The sequence below is a fragment of the Sesamum indicum genome, linkage group LG2 (assembly GCF_026168435.1).
Source record: "Sesamum indicum cultivar Baizhima isolate 11 linkage group LG2, ASM2616843v1, whole genome shotgun sequence".
Classification (NCBI taxonomy): domain Eukaryota; kingdom Viridiplantae; phylum Streptophyta; class Magnoliopsida; order Lamiales; family Pedaliaceae; genus Sesamum; species Sesamum indicum.
Genome location: NC_142658.1, coordinates 2,966,560 through 2,982,728, shown reverse-complemented (window position 1 = coordinate 2,982,728; position 16,169 = coordinate 2,966,560). Strand labels below are relative to the sequence as shown.

Below are 16,169 nucleotides of genomic sequence, written 5' to 3'. Positions count from 1 at the left end.
TTTGATATTAATTACTTTGTAAATTATTATTTCTTTTTTATGCTTACCAAGGTCTGGTAGCACCGTGCAAATTCAAAAAATGTTTGAAGTACCCTAACAAAATCAATACATTCAATTTAAATACTAATTTAATACATTAATATTTATAAATAAATCAACATATTAAATAATTAAAAAAAATATTAGAACAAATTTATTTCAATGTTACATTTCACTGCAAAAAACATTAATTTTCTCCTATACTATAAATGATTACAATTTAAAAATAAAATAAAATTAATAATATCTAGCACGGTCAGACAAAATCAGTACAAAAATTTAAATTTTGACCAAGTGGCAAGCATTGACTATAGCTATAACAATAAGGACATTTCTTGCACTTTCGAAGGGCCTTCAGAAGTTACGATTACAGAATTAAAACAGTACTTGAATAAGGTATTCACTACTAAGAATATTAGAACAACAAAGTACTTCTTGGGCTTAGAGATTGCAAGGTTATCTATAGATCCTGCAATCACTCAGTCCAAGTATCTAAAGGATGTCGTGAAGGATGCAGGTCTCTGAATAATGCTAAGGATGCAATCATACCACTACTTTCAAGAATTAAATTCATTTCAGAAGCAGGGAGTCCGAAATCTAATGCAAAAGCATATAGGAGGTTGGTCGGAAGACTATGATATTTAGGCTTTACAAGGCCTGATATCTCTTATACAACTCGACAATTGAGTTAGTTTATGCAGCATCCTTGCAATCAGCATTGGAATGCAGTAATACATTTGATCAGGTATTTAAAAGGAACACCTTACGAAAGGGTTTTTCTTTCCTATAAGAGGGACTCTATCCTTGACGGTCTATTGTGATTCAGGACTGGTAAACACTTGACCTTTCGGTTGTTAACACTTAGCACCAGCACTTTCTCGTTAGTGACTAACGGTTTAGTTGTAAGGTTAGCTGGCTTCCACCTGGCAAGGGAGGTTAATTAGTTGGCAACAATTAGCATGGTTAATAGCGGTTAGTGATTAATTTAGTCTATTAATCTTGCTCTTTAAATAGGGCAAATTGCATATTACCTCTTTTGTGTTTTCAAAATTTAGCTAAAAATTCTCCTGTGTTTTAAAAATATGTAAAAAAACTGCTATGTTTTAAAAAGGTAAATAAATCACAAATAACATGTTTCAAGGAATCATTTCCAAATCTAAGCACTTCATTCTTTTTTCTCTTGCGTAAATAACTCATTTTCCTTCTTCACCCGAGTTGACCACTCCACTGAGTGTTGGCACGCTTAGTCAATCTTGCAGAAATTGCCTTGTAATCTCCTTTTTCCTTTTTGATGCATTCAATTTCAATTTTAGCTTGATTTTTGCCATCTTTGTCTCATATATTCCTTTTTGACTAAATATGCAATAAAATCACATAATTAGGGATGTTTTGACTTAAAAAAAAAAATTAAATCGCTATAAAATTATGACAATTGCAGAGTTATCACAAATGGTGATCATAATTGTGGTATATCTGATGTTCTGATAATTATAGAATTTCCTAATATTTTCCTAAGTAATTACCTAAGTTACCACTTTACCCAGAAGTAGATTTTAAATAGGGACTATTCTTGGAACATCACCTGCTTTGATTACACCATATAAAATAGCTTTAGGATAATTATATGAATTTAAAAAATATTTAGGTCAATTCGTAGCAGTTCTTATAAATGAAATCGTAGTGTATTTGAGGAGTACAGAAGAGCATGAAGAACATTTGAGAAAAAAAGAAAAAAGTGTCGCAGATATTGAAAGAGAAGAGTTGTATGTTAAGTTAAGTGCAAATCTTGGATGAATTAGGTAGTATCTGAAACATGTTATATCTGGTGATTAGGTTATTCTTGACCCTGCAAATGTAAAAACTATTATAGAATGGAGAATATCGAAGGGATGCTGCTGAAAATTAAAGTTTATTGAAACTAGCAAGGTATTATAAAAGATTTATCGAGAATTTCTCGATCCTTTAATAAAGTTATTAAATACCAGATTTGATGAAGTATTTGATTGCTTAAGGTTAATATAAATTATTGATAAAATTTGAGTTGTTTTGTCAGGACAAATGTGAATTTGGTAAGAGATCAAATGTAATTACGAAGGAGATGTCACTTATTTGTTAGATGAAAGTAAAATGTAGGAATACTAAATATAATTTTTTAGATGGATAATTAGACTCTTCTCCCTTGAAGTTTGGATAATTACACAGACTCCTTATGATTTGACAAATTATATCTAGCATTCTTGAAATTTGCTTATATCTAGCAAATAAGTCCCTTAGTTAGTCAAAAATCACCAAATTTGCTAATATTAACAAAAAACTGATTAAAAATTAATATTTACACTCGATTGACTGACTTATTACCAATTTATTGCAGGTTAAATAATTTTTTTCGACTAAACTATCCTTATGACGATAAAGATACACATCCTCACATGAATTAATGCGTAAATGTGCATGAGGGTAATTTGATCGTAAAAATATTTATTTGATATGCAATAAATCAGTAATAAGTCAATCAAAGATAAATATAGATTTTGTTTTCAATTTTTTCGTTAATGTCAACAAATTTGATAACTTTTTATTAATTGAGGAATTTATTTATTAGATCAATCACATCAAATTTTAGGAAAAAAAAAATATAATTATCCTTTTTTTTAAATTATAAAAATGTATATATGATTATATTAAATCTTACGTGAGAACGCTGCAATTATTCTTTAAAAGAAAATGGAAATTAAGCATGATATTTTTTAATCTCGGACAAGACGATTATTATGTCCGGAATGCGGCCACGGCAACAGTTTTGGTAATAGACCCTACGAACGGATAAAAGGCCCGTCGACGACGTGCGCAGGATAAGCAGAAATGCCTATCCCCATCTATCGTCCCTGTAATACCAACTCCTCCTTTACTCCATCTGCACCGTTCACCAATCCTATCATCACTACTGCCATCTTCCCACTTGCTAAAAGCCCCAAGCCCCGGTCGGGATCTTGCAAAAGCTTGTGTTTTTCCTTCAAATTACCGAAATTTAGACGGACCCGTGTTCCATTATGCGCTAAAAATGGAGTCTTCGAGGAATCTAAGGATACCCTTTTGCCCAAAAGGCCCGAAAATGAAGAAGCTGAAGAGCTTGAGTTACTTAACAAGCCATCTCCAAAGCAAGTGAGCAATGGGGCTCTTGAGGAAATAGAGGAAAATGAGCTGAAAACACTAGATAAAGATGAAATCTTGGAGCCGTTCTACAAGTTTTTCAGACCGTTTGAGGAAGAAAGTGATTCGGAAGGTGGAAACCTGCGTTCAGCTGAGGAGGAAAATGAGAAGATCAGTGTGGAGTATTATGAACCGAAACCGGGTGATTTGGTGGTGGGGGTGGTGGTTTCGGGCAATGAGAATAAGCTTGATGTTAACGTGGGTGCAGATTTGTTGGGGACAATGCTGACCAAAGAAGTGTTGCCTTTGTATGATAAGGAGATGGACTATCTGTTGTGTGATGTAGAGAAGGATGCGGATGAGTTTTTGGTGCGAGGGAAGGTTGGAATTGTGAGCAATGATGAGGCAATCAGTGGAGAACCAATGCCGGGAAAGCCTGTTGTGGAGCCTGGAACCGTTCTGTTTGCTGAGGTTCTTGGGAGGACGCTTGGGGGCCGGCCGTTGCTGTCAACCAGAAGGCTCTTCAGACGTATTGCTTGGCACCGAGTGAGGCAGGTTTTTTTCTTGCTATTTTCTGTTCATTATCATGGAAACTTAATTACATGACATTGTAAATTTAAAATTGCTGAATGCTTTATCATGTGGTTGTCTAATGCAATTGAGAATGGGGAAAGAATTAATGGTTAAGAATGGAAGAAGAATAGGAAATTGTCATTAACACGGTGTTTTTCCACCTTGATTCCCATCTATAGCTGAATCTTTTTGGGCATACATTAGATGCTTTTGCCCTTACAATTAGATATTTGATGTTAAGAAATTGTGAGAACCAATTAATTAGGTTGAGTGAACCAATGTCATGTCTTTAAAAATTACTTAAAGAGATACCCTTTGCAGTGGAGACCGTTGCGCTTGCCACTCATTGCTTTTTAGTTCTTATTGTTGTGGGTTATCAACTGTGCAACTTAGGTTACTCCCTCATTTCTGCTACTTTGTGACATCTCGCCTTGCAGTCTCTCGGCACGGATTTTCTAATTTTCAGTAGATTGGTGGGTCATTCTTTGTCAGGCTAGGCTCATTACGCAATGAACTTTGGGTTCATTGTCCACTGCAGTAAAGCTCAGGAAGAACCACTATTTTTGTAATGTGAATGTGAAAGCACTTTCATTTTCAAACTGTGAGATGATTACTGGGTGTGTAATGTCAGCATGCCAAGTTGGATGGTGTTTATATATGCATGCTGTCTTAATGTGCATGTAGTTGGATAATATGTTGATATGATCATTATATAAGAACATACCAAGTTTAAGCAACAAGACATTGCGTTGCTTTCACTATTCATGCATGGAAAGATAATTGGTGTAGCTGAGAAGATATATTTGATGTTAGCTGCTAAACTGGTTCAAACTAGCTGCATTCTAATTCAAATTACAATCCATGAGGATTCTATACATTTACGTAGAGAAAAAGTACAGTTGGATTCTCTGAATGAACAGAAATGACTTATAATTTCTTTAATATAGTTGAATGGCATAGGAGATATAAAGAACCACACGTACAATTCAGAAAAACAAAATGACCTTTATTAATGTTCATTACTGGTTTCACTTCAGAATGGGACTAAGCACAAGAAACAGTTTTATTCACTGTTCGTCTGACAAAAACTCAAGATCCAAAGTCTTCATCAGAAAGCTTTCGGTGCCCAATATTTATGTTCGTTTTTTCTTTACCTTCCCATCATGTTATTTTGATGATGAAAGACCCTTGCATGGTGGTGTAGAACAACCTTGCTGAAGCTGTGAAAAGAAACTATGAGCATTAATATAGGGATCCAATGCTCATTTAGTTGCCTGTGGAATAGGGAAGACGTGGGATGTTTATTGTATTCCAGTGTTTATCAGAGGAGTAAGTAGCAACAAGTTTAAAGTTCTGAGAGTTGTGGATACTGCTGAATAAGAGAAACAGAAAGAAGCCTAGGTGTAGTCCTGTAAGTCCAGGGCATCACACGAACGACTTGGAATAGCACTACACCAATACAGAAGAAGCCCAAGATGCTTTTTGAAACTGAGTGAGCTAATATTCTGAAGTCTATTAACGCAAGAAGACCGCCAAATTGTTTATAGACCTTAAGAAGAAAGGGACTTAACCAACTTGAAGAAATGGTTTTCGTTAATTATAAACCTGCTGGGATGACTAAGGCTCAAATATAGCTCAAGTAACAGTTAAAATCCTAACTGAAAGATAATAATAAAAGTTCGGATAGATCAGACAAATTACCTAGAAACGCTTAGCCGGGGGCCTTTCTTCGAGCGGTAAATTCCCTTTCTGAATTTACTTTTCTTGACCACTTTCTTGTGTGAATCACACAGTCAATAGAAATAAGATAGTGGCTGAGTAGTGTAGCCTAATAGTGGTTAATTAACTTATATCGGAAAAATCTATTTTTCCCCCCTTCTTTTTCTCTGATCTGGTCTTAATTTCTGTATCATGTACTTTCATTATTAACCTTTCTGGTTCTCTAAAAATGTATCCTTATGTTTGGATTTGTGTTTTAAATGTTTTGTTTTGTATTTTGAAGATAGAGAGAGAAAAATAGAGATAAGTAAGTGTGTGTTGAAGATAGATGATATGTTTGGATTTGTGTTTTGGGGTAATTTAAAATATTTTAAAATAAGTGGTATAGGTTTGATGTTGGGATTTGGGAAAAAAAATCATTGTTCATTGTCAAATTGTATATCTTTTATATATAAATATATATATATAAATATTTTATGTTTAATGTTGTATTTTTGGGAGACAAAATCACCGTTTATTGTCAAATCATGTTTGTTTTATATATTATATATAGAAAGTTAAAAAACAAAAAAACACATCGATAACGTGTAAAAACACAAAAACAAACATTGAGTGTGTTTTATCTTATATCGAAAAATACGAAAATATGAATCCAAACAATGCCTATAGCTTTCACTATTCTTGAAGCCTTTCCACTTTTGCATGATATATAAAAACTGTCGGTTTGGTCTTGGTAGATTAAACAACTCAATGAGCCGATTGAGGTTAAAATAGCAGAATGGAATACTGGAGGTCTTCTTACAAGAATAGAGGTGAACGTCTCTATCTTTTTCTTAGATACATGCTTAGCTAGGAAATGACCTATCTGAATCCATAATTCCATGGGATTCTATTTGCAGGGGCTGAGGGCTTTTCTTCCAAAAGCTGAATTGACGAACAGAGTTAACAATTTCACAGAACTGAAAGAGAATGTATGGCCAATCACCATTTCGCATGTCATGCCTCCTTTTTCCTGCAATTTTTTCGCATTCACATGGTGATCGCTTTTTGTACATTACCATATGAGGCATAATTATTATAAGCTACCTGCCTGTGCCAGTTGAAGTATGCAATATTCAGTCTCATACTGCAGTCTATGTTATAAAGGGAAGCTTCACCACTCATGTCTCATTAAGAAAAACCTGATCATATTGTCAAGATTGCGGGTGCTTTTAAAATTAGATTTGACATTATGTGCATTTAACTTTTTTCACATACCACCACAACAATACATTAATTAGCATCTTCCTACTACAATTTCCAGGAGTCCTGAGGGCATTTCCTGCCAAGTATTTGACCTTTTCATTTGGAGATCAATGAATGATTCTGCTTCTTAGTTTATTTTTGAAGAGAGATAAACCTGATTCAGTTTGAGGGTCGATTTCAAACACATGCTTCTTCTTTTTATTTTTTTCATCGAATATTGATTTCAAGTTCATTCATTGGTTAATGGAAAGGAGTTCATTAAGGATTTCAGCTCTTCTGAAATCTGGAGAAGGCTGCATAAAGCCAACGATATTCATCAGGAAAAAGCTCGATGTTTTATTGAGCATTGGGTACACATAATAACACATGTTGTATTGAATGCTTTGAGAAGTTAATGGTAAACAGTAAGCACCCATAACATGAGAAGTGGAAAGGTTTAGTCCTATGATCTAGACTTTCACAACAGCTCAAGCTGCATGGCTGATTCTTGGCTTGGAAAAACTTTATACAAGTTCCTCATTTGTGTTCCTGTTAAAAAATTTGAGAAGCTTTTTACTTGAAGGGCAAAGCACAAAAATTATACAGATTACTTTTTCTAACAAAATTAAATATATTAAGGATTATCAACCATCCAAGAAAAAACCTCTCAAATAGTTCAAGAGCACACCATGTTTACCATGCAACTTCTGCAGAATCCTATATTTGCAGAATCACTAGTTTTCATTCCAAAGTTTCAACTTATGAAACAGAATTCTCCCTTTTAGGAAAAGGATCATCTGCTTCTTTTGACTGCTTAAAAGTCTGTTGGTGAAGAGGTTGCACTGGGTTTGATCCTGGTCAAATGCTTGTGAAGAAATAAATGATCACCAGCATCTCATATAGCATAAGATCCTATCTTCTTTTTTGGTAATTGAAATAATAAGGAACATGTGAATCAGTATGAAACTACCCTAATTTTGTGTATGTGATACCTGCTGGTAAAAAATCATGCATGTTGTTTCTCTGAATGCTTCTACAATGCATATGAAAATAGCAGGACGATCTAACTATGTCATATTCATCTTTACCAACTCTGAGATAGGTAAACTAGAGCCCGGATTGAGTTTTCCTTTTCCTCCTTTTTATATCTTTCTTGGAGGTTTCTCTTTCTTTCTTTCTTTGTCATGTTTACAATACAGCTAGATTGTTTCTCGACTGAACTTAAGGTGATCTTTTTTTAAAGGAAAAGGAAAAACTATATGACAATTGAATAATTGGTTCCGCTGATCAGCTGCAGATACAACTCAATAACTATCAAGGTTCAGGGGTCAAGTTGACCTTTGATGCCATTGTGTGGTTGATGTTCATGAGATCTCTTGGCTTATTAAGTTTCTTCCCCATGCACTAATTCGTTTTTGCATGCAGCTGTGTGACCCCTCATAATTTATATCTTGCTTTTGTAGGTGGGACGTAGGATACATGTCCAAATTACTAGAATAAATGAAGATACCAATGACTTAATACTCAGTGAGAAGGAAGCTTGGGTTTGTCTTTTCACTTAAGATGATGGCCTGCTTTAGTTTCATTTCTTGTCTAGGTTTCTCGTTCCTACTCGCTTTTCATGTAATTCTTGGTGCCATTAACCTGATTCTCTGATAGTTTCTTACTTTCTGCTGTTCGATGTCATAGGAGATGATGCATCTTCAAGAAGGAACACTTCTCGAAGGAACAGTCAAGAGAATTTTCCCATATGGTGCACAGATAAGGATAGGTGATACTAATAGAAGGTGAGTACTAAATTAGTGGATTAGAATCTTGCAAATCTGAATTGATAGCTGATTTTGATTTATTATTGCTTGCTTATTCATTGTTGCTAGGAAGAAAAACTTAAGACAAATTGATTTCTGCATTGAGTAGAATGACAATATGAGCTTTCTGTTTTAAGACCTGGTGCTTCTGCCCTTTGAAAAGCTAAAGATGGTTATCAAAAGTCTATCCTAAAAAGAAAAAGGTAATGAAGTTTTCACTGGGATGCTAGCTAGGAAATAAAGGCAATCGCAAGCAGTATGAGTAGAAAATGTGAGAGAAAGAGAAAAGGCTCTTCTACTTGATTTGAGAATGTACGATGACAAAACCATCATGTGATATTTTTTGTGGTTCTCTCTCTCTCTCTTTTTCTTGCTACATTTCACCAAACCTCAAAGCCAAAATGCTTGCCATAGTCCTTTCTTGAACAACCACAGCCACAGTATATTTGCAGCTGCGCAAACTTCTGGTAGCTAAGCAATTGAGACTTAATTGCTTGTACTATTAATACTTCTCATTACGGAAAGAATTTATCTCTTACTGTTGCTTTTCTCCTTGAAAGAATTCTCCTTTTAAAGTTTGGAGAGTCTAAAATTAGTTGTTTGTGGTTTATTACTCTCCAGAGTATTACATATTAGAATTTCTTTTCACTGCATTATTGCCAGCAAACATTTATGAAGATATATAAAAAAATCTTTCGGGCGCTCATAATGGAATTGTTAGCGGCCCTTTATGTCCAACAAAAGAGTCAGAATTGGGCGCCCTTTTGCATGCTCCTGCACCTCTGTCCCTTTTCCTCTTTTCAGGATTATTGGAGTTGTAATCCATTGCCTTCTTGATCTTTTGCAGTGGATTACTGCATATTTCAAACATAAGTCAAGGCCGAATTACTTCTGTCAGTGACGTACTAGCAGTTGATGACAAGGTTAAAGCTCTGGTCGTGAAGTCAATGTTTCCTGACAAAATTTCTCTCAGGTACACTGATCAATGACTTCTATAGAATTGTTCAAGATTAGTCTTGCATTACTTTTGCATATGACAGTAGGAGAGCTTCATGGCTTCGTTGCTCTGCTCTTGAGTGGATTCTGTGATATTCCATCTCCAGGATTCAACATATTGGTTTAAATAACCACTCATACCAATCAGATCCTTCCCTTTCCACACACACACGCACACAAAGAGAACGAATGAAAGCACACAAAAAGAAAAACACACACGCGATTATCTTGAAAAGTAATACAAATGGGCACCACTGATGTGCAAAGTCGTCAATCTTCTACATACATCAACTGTAAACTATCACCGACAGTTGGATTCGACTTTAGGTGTTTTGGAGTTTTGGCATCCTGGGCTCCGGCTATTAAGTTTCTTCCTTGTAGAAAATTTCATGCTTATATAAAACAGTGATTTCAACTTAAGTAGATTTCTATAATCGCATGGTCTTAGCTCGCTGCCTCAACTTCGGAAATTTGAATTCGACCTCATGCAGTTCTTTTGTTCTATATATCTAGTTGATGCCACCAAATTACTGTACGGATTAAAATTTGGGTCAAAATTTCTTCCTACTTCAAGTTTAATTTTTGCAATAAGTTAATACAAAAATAAACTTCATGTTAGCGTCTTTCTTTGTTCCAATTATAAGTATAAGCTTCTCCTACTCCTGTTAAATTGGATCATTCGTCATGCAGCATTGCTGAACTCGAAAGTGAGCCTGGTCTATTTTTGTCGAACAAGGAGGTAAATGTTATACGTAATGGATTTCGATTGCTTGTTCCACTATTCCATATCATAAGAGTTAATTTTTTAACTTAAAGCTATGAGCTTTCTCTGCACATTTGCTGTTTTTCTTCAGAAAGTTTTTTCCGAAGCTAAAAAGATGGCGAAGAAGTACAGGCAGAAAATATCATCTATTTCCACGACACGCAAGCCAGAAGCCCTTCCAACGGATGGCTTGCCGTTTGAAGATGAAGAAAGGTTGTATTCCAACTGGAAATGGTTCAAGTTCGAGAGAGACAGCGAGACGAGCCCATGATGAGGGACATGCAGATAGTACAAAATATCCGTTAATACATCGGACGAAATTTAACCAAACCTCTCCTTCCTGATGACACTCTGGAAACAAATTCATTTCCATCATAAAACATGTTGTGATGAAAATGGTCATTTTGGATCGAACCCACCGGAGAAGAGGAAAAGAAAAAGACAATGAAGAAAGAAGAAGAAGAAGAACGAAAGACACTGGTGAAACTTCGGTGGACGTTGAGCCGTCTTCTGCATTTCTCCGGTTCGATATCAGATTGTTGATTCAACATCAACTGTGCTTACTTAAAAAGCGATGGGCTTATCTGTACTGCAGTTTTGTAAGTATGTTTATAGGAGTTGTGCTGGATAGTTTTCTGCAGAAAATGCTGCTGTAATAGAAATACACTGACTAGAGCAACATTTGTTGAACATTTTGCAGTTTTCTCCGAAGATGATAAAAAGTGTTTTATTCCATGTAAGAGGTTGCATTATACCAACTGTAGATTGATGCAAGAATTCAATATGATCATGATTCACTAATAGAAATATTCTTACAACATCCGCGGTTCCGGTATCAAACGGTTGAGGGCAATGTTTTCACAGTCGAATCGGTTAAGTTACTAGATTACTGGGTTGCTGGTCCGACTAATCGGATGGAATGGAAATAAAAAAAAATCGTTGATCCGGATCCTATTATATTTTGTATATATACAAAATATATCAATTCATTAAGCATAAAGATGAGAAAAATTAAAATAAAATATATATAATCCACTTTTAATATAATTAGTGCATAATCTCAATATAAATATTGATTCAATAGATAAATAATTAAATAAAAGTAATAAAATCTTATAAAGTCATTATACCTTTTGCATTTTGGGTTTGAAATTTTAGATTTGAGAAAAACTTGAAAGTTTTGCAATGTGGGTTAAAACCCTATTCGTTCCCCTCTTCACTTTAAGATTCTTTCATCATTCTTTTTTTTATTTTTTTGGGGGTGGAAAAATACATGTTGTCCTTTGAATTATTTTTGATGTAGTATTTGCCCTCAAAATTAATAAATATAATATTTACCTTCTTGGTTCGACAAAAAAGCCCCCGTATGCCTTCAACAATTATATTATTTTGAATATATTTTAGTATTTTGCACATTAAATTATCACAATTTTTTTTTCTAATTAAAGAAATTTAATAAGTAAAGAATTTAAATTAAAAATAGAGTATAAATTACTGTGTGTAGTAGATATACAACACATATAATATAACCAACAACTCGTAGATGATTTTTAAAAGAAATTAACAAATATTTATGCTTAACCAAAAATTAAACATTTAAAAACTAATAAATATATTTTATCATGTTTTTAAAGAATATATTCAAAAAATTGATATGTAATTACTCATTTTTATCAAATTTAATTTTATTACCAAATTAATAAAAAAATATCATGAAAACTTATTGTGTATTTGTTGTATTCATCCATCACTTAACTTTGAGTTTGTAAAATATAATAAATTTCAGAATATTTAACTCACTAATTATATTTTACTTTATTATAATCAAAACGATATTTTTTCAATTAAGAAAATTTTAATCAAACTTAAAGTACAAAATTATTAAAAATAAATAAATTCTTTTAACTAAATATATATATATACATAATATAAGGGAAATATTATTCAAAAAATTAATTGTAGGGGGTAAGTGTTACATTTATTAGTTTGGGGGTAAATGTTATGTCAAGAATAGTTCAGAGAAGCAAGGTGTATTTTACCCTCTTTTTTGTTTTTTATAAGTGAAGCCCGATTTTAACTGCTTATCTAATGAAACCAATTTTTACATGTCGGCACGGGTTCTTATGCTTGCGGTTCTATACCTATGAACTGGTCCGAACATACGATCAATTTTTGATCAAACGGGCCAGTTGAGGGTTTGTGCCACGCTATCACTGTGGTCTATCTTATATTGATGTGGCATTGTCTTTACCATTTAATCTGAACACTTGTACAAGAAATTAAACTTTATCAGACCGTATATGTATGTAGAAAATATAAAAAGAAAAATAATTGTAAAACACAAAATTTACATAATTCAAAAAAAAATCTCCTATATCTACGACAATTGAGCCTAAATGTTATATTAGAACAGACTCCACGCTCCAATAACTTGATACAGGGAAGTATTCTCGAACTTGATTTATACTCTTCATTTCTTCACTTTGGTTCGAAGTCGATGTTGATTTATGCTGATAAAGTAGAGGACAGAATCCGACTGTAATTACATATGTGTATTAAATTTGTTATATACAATTGATCGAGACCAATCAAATTTAATATGAATAAAAAAAAATCATCATCTTACACTTTTACATATAAATTAAAGTAGTCGTTTGGGCTCTCTCCATAAATATAAAATAAGTCAAATTGGAATTTTTTTTTTTTTTTTTCACTTGACAGAGTTTAAAGCTCAGCTCCAATTTGGTTTGATTAATAAAAGAAGATAAAAATGCACAAAAAAGAGATAATTTTATTCAAATTCCACTCATATTCGGTTTAATTTTAGCTCACTATACTTTATTTTATTTATTAAAACTTTTAAACTTTAATAAAAATTCAAATAATGATATATTCTATTCGACTCGATTCACCTTTATACATTAGAAATCGCAGCTCCGCTCCAGCAGCCATTTATTATGACTTCTCGCATAGTGAGGAGCTAAAATATTTTGAATGTTTGTCTGCCTATATATATCTTTAGGGTTAAATGCAATTTAATCTCCTGTGATATGTGAAATGAGCAAATATCCCCATATGAAAAAAAAAAAAAAATTAGTAATCTCGCGTAGGGAGGAGCTAAAATATTTTGAATGTTTGTCTGCCTATATATATATATCTTTAGGGTTAAATGCAATTTAATCTCCTGTGATATGTGAAATGAGCAAATACCCCCATATGAAAAAAAAAAATTAGTAAATTATCCCCCTATTTAAAAGATTCTACTTTTTGCTTATTATTTCACTTGTTGTTTGTCAGTAATAATTATTTTTTCACAAAAAATAGGAATCTTTATTTCGATTAGTATATTTTATATTTATTTTTTAAAAATATTAAAAAGTATATATTTAATTTAATAATGCTCCACGAAGTAATATAATTGTTGATTAACTTGCTTTTATTGCAAAAAAAAAATATTTTTTTTAATTAATCAAATAATAACATGTGAATGAAATAATATAATTAGATGATATAGCAAATAAACATAAAGTTTTAGAATAGTAAATATGTAAAAGTGTAAATTGAATTATTATTAATTTATTCAAATTATTTGAAAACTCCAATATCAACTTTAAGTATACAATTTTGAAAATAAATTAAAAACGGTAAAGTTGAATTAAGATTATTGTAATAAAGGTATAGTAGTAAAAATAAAGTTAAATTTATTACAATAAAGAAAAGAAATCAAAACAGCTAAAAACACCCCAATGTGCTTCTGACTTTTGGCTTAAAAGCGCTTTTCTTAGCTGTTTTAAAAGCAGAAGTTGCTATTTCAAACACTTCAAAAGTACCATTGGGAGCCAAAAGCTGAAAGCTGCTTTTTGAATCGTTCGCAAAGACTCTTTTAGTATTATTCTAAGAGTTATATATATCTATATATATAGAGAGAGAGAGAGAAGCTATATATATAGCTTGTAGGTTTGGGGGCTCCATGAATCCAAAACCAATAAAAATAGAGGAAAGAAAGGTACGAAGATGATATGATGCCAAACAGTACTTTATATATATGGTCTCTAATTATTTGTTCTACTGCTGCAGCAGCTGTCCTACCTACTACATAATATGACTTTATGCTCAAAGGATCTGATGTGGTCCAAGATTTTCTACTAAAGGATGAAATTGGGTTTTTACCATGACGTGATTGCGCACCAGGTGAAATACAATTTTCGTAAAGAGATGCTCTTCTCAAGAGAGTGATGTCTAATCAATAAATAGTAACCCCTATAAAAAATTAATATTTTGGTATTTATAGTAGTGTTGGAAGTTATATGGTATGGTGGATTGCATTTGCTTAAAGTGTGTCTCATATCTATAAAATTACATTTTTACCCTTAGAATTAATATTTTTCACTAATATACATCAGGATCATTACTCAAATACTTGATAGAGTCTCCCTCCAATTATCCCACTGAACGCCTTTCCCAATGTTTTTGGCTATATTTATTTAAAATGTCTTATAAACTCATATAATATTGTTATAAGTTATTAGATTTGTTTTTAGAAATTTGTCACTTCCCTCCAACTGTGTCAATTTAAGTTTTCATTACAGTAAAACCTTTATAAATTAATAAATTCTCTAAAATAACAAAATTTTTCGATCTCGATTTGGGTTTTTGTAAAAAATTATCAAATTCGATAAGATAATAAGATAATAATTTTTTGAAAAATCCATTTATAAATATTAGATCCTATTAAAATTCTAAATTAATAATTCATAAATATTAAATATGAAGTCTGTAATGCTTTACGCATTTGATTATTCGTGGATGATTTTGCCATACATTCTAGATGAGAAGACATGGTTGGGTGTTATAAATTATTTTATTTTCATATTGAGATTTATATAGTCTATGTTTCATTCATCATCCATGAATATATTTAATTGGCTATAATAGTTATTTAAGTGCAACGAATTAATGTAAACATGTATATTTAAGTAGTTCCAATGAATTGATACATGCGTCCATGAATATAATAGTTAATTATATACAATGAATTGATATTATACATGAATGTATTTAATTAGTTACAAAGAATTGGTTGATGCATGAATATAATCAATAAACCATATATGAATTCATTTATTTTCAATACATTTGTACTAAATTTGCTTAATTTAAAAAGTCTCTCTTTTAATTAATAAAATATTAATCTATCGATATATTAATATCTCTCTAAATTAATATAATTTAATGGTCCCAATGTTATTAATTTATAGAGGTTTTACTTATATTACTTAAATCCATAGAAATTTGATCCAGGTCGAATATAACGATCTCATTGGGGTTTCATGATGTGTTCTCCTTGTTTCTACAGAGATAGATGTACGGTTCCTGAGAAAAGAGAAGCCCATTAGGCTTGTTGAGTGGTTCTCAATTAAGATCCCCCCATGCTTAAGTCAACTCTAGGTCGATATGATAGCGGTCAAGTTACTGAATGTGGCAAAAAGTGATAAAGTGTGTCTTACCATAAATGTAGCGGAACCAAGGTATTTACAGGACATTTCTCCATACTAGCTTAGTTCTCGTGGCACCATATAGAGTCGTGAGTTGTCATGAGATCCACGGTTCAGATCTCGGGCCATGGAAGTGGATTGCACTCGACCTGATAAAAGACGAGAATCTTGGCCCTTTGCCGATATTTTGGTGTTATTGGACGACTATTCATGTCATTTTCGGGTCAGATATGCCCCTATTAAAATTCAATACAAAATTGAAAAACGAAATACCTATTTTATATATGCACAATGGCATAAATTAAGCGGGGAAAAAATGAATATTAGCGACAAAAAAAGCCAATTGAGAATATCAAAAGGAGTGTTTGCAATAAATTTTATTTTTTGTGGCAAAAATAAATT

General features: G+C 32.5%; 1 protein-coding gene across 4 annotated transcripts; it reads left to right on the top strand.

The window, feature by feature from the left end:
* Positions 1-2,804: 2,804 nt before the first annotated feature.
* On the top strand, positions 2,805-11,012 carry PDE338 (Nucleic acid-binding proteins superfamily). 4 transcript variants are annotated; one of them, XM_011102353.3, is made up of 8 exons: positions 2,806-3,744; positions 6,219-6,293; positions 6,381-6,452; positions 8,169-8,249; positions 8,395-8,492; positions 9,361-9,486; positions 10,200-10,248; positions 10,364-11,012. In XM_011102353.3, exons 1-8 carry the CDS (start codon positions 2,902-2,904, stop codon positions 10,541-10,543), a joined length of 1,524 nt encoding a protein of 507 aa, XP_011100655.1. In that variant the 5' UTR covers positions 2,806-2,901; the 3' UTR covers positions 10,544-11,012. The 4 variants fall into 4 exon arrangements, with proteins under 4 accessions (XP_011100658.1, XP_020547824.1, XP_088733936.1 ...); XM_011102356.3 differs by lacking the exon at positions 8,169-8,249 and having other exon boundaries at positions 2,805-3,744; XM_020692165.2 differs by lacking the exons at positions 6,219-6,293; positions 6,381-6,452 and having other exon boundaries at positions 2,805-3,744.
* Positions 11,013-16,169: the final 5,157 nt, after the last annotated feature.

Excerpts from the sequence above, each read along its gene's own strand:
- PDE338 (XM_011102353.3), top strand. The coding sequence starts at position 2,902 with ATGCCTATCCCCATCTATCGTCCCTGTAATACCAACTCCTCCTTTACT. Across the intron at positions 3,745-6,218 it reads CTTGGCACCGAGTGAGGCAG|ATTAAACAACTCAATGAGCC; the intron begins GTTTTTTTCTTG and ends TGGTCTTGGTAG. Across the intron at positions 9,487-10,199 it reads CCTGACAAAATTTCTCTCAG|CATTGCTGAACTCGAAAGTG; the intron begins GTACACTGATCA and ends TTCGTCATGCAG.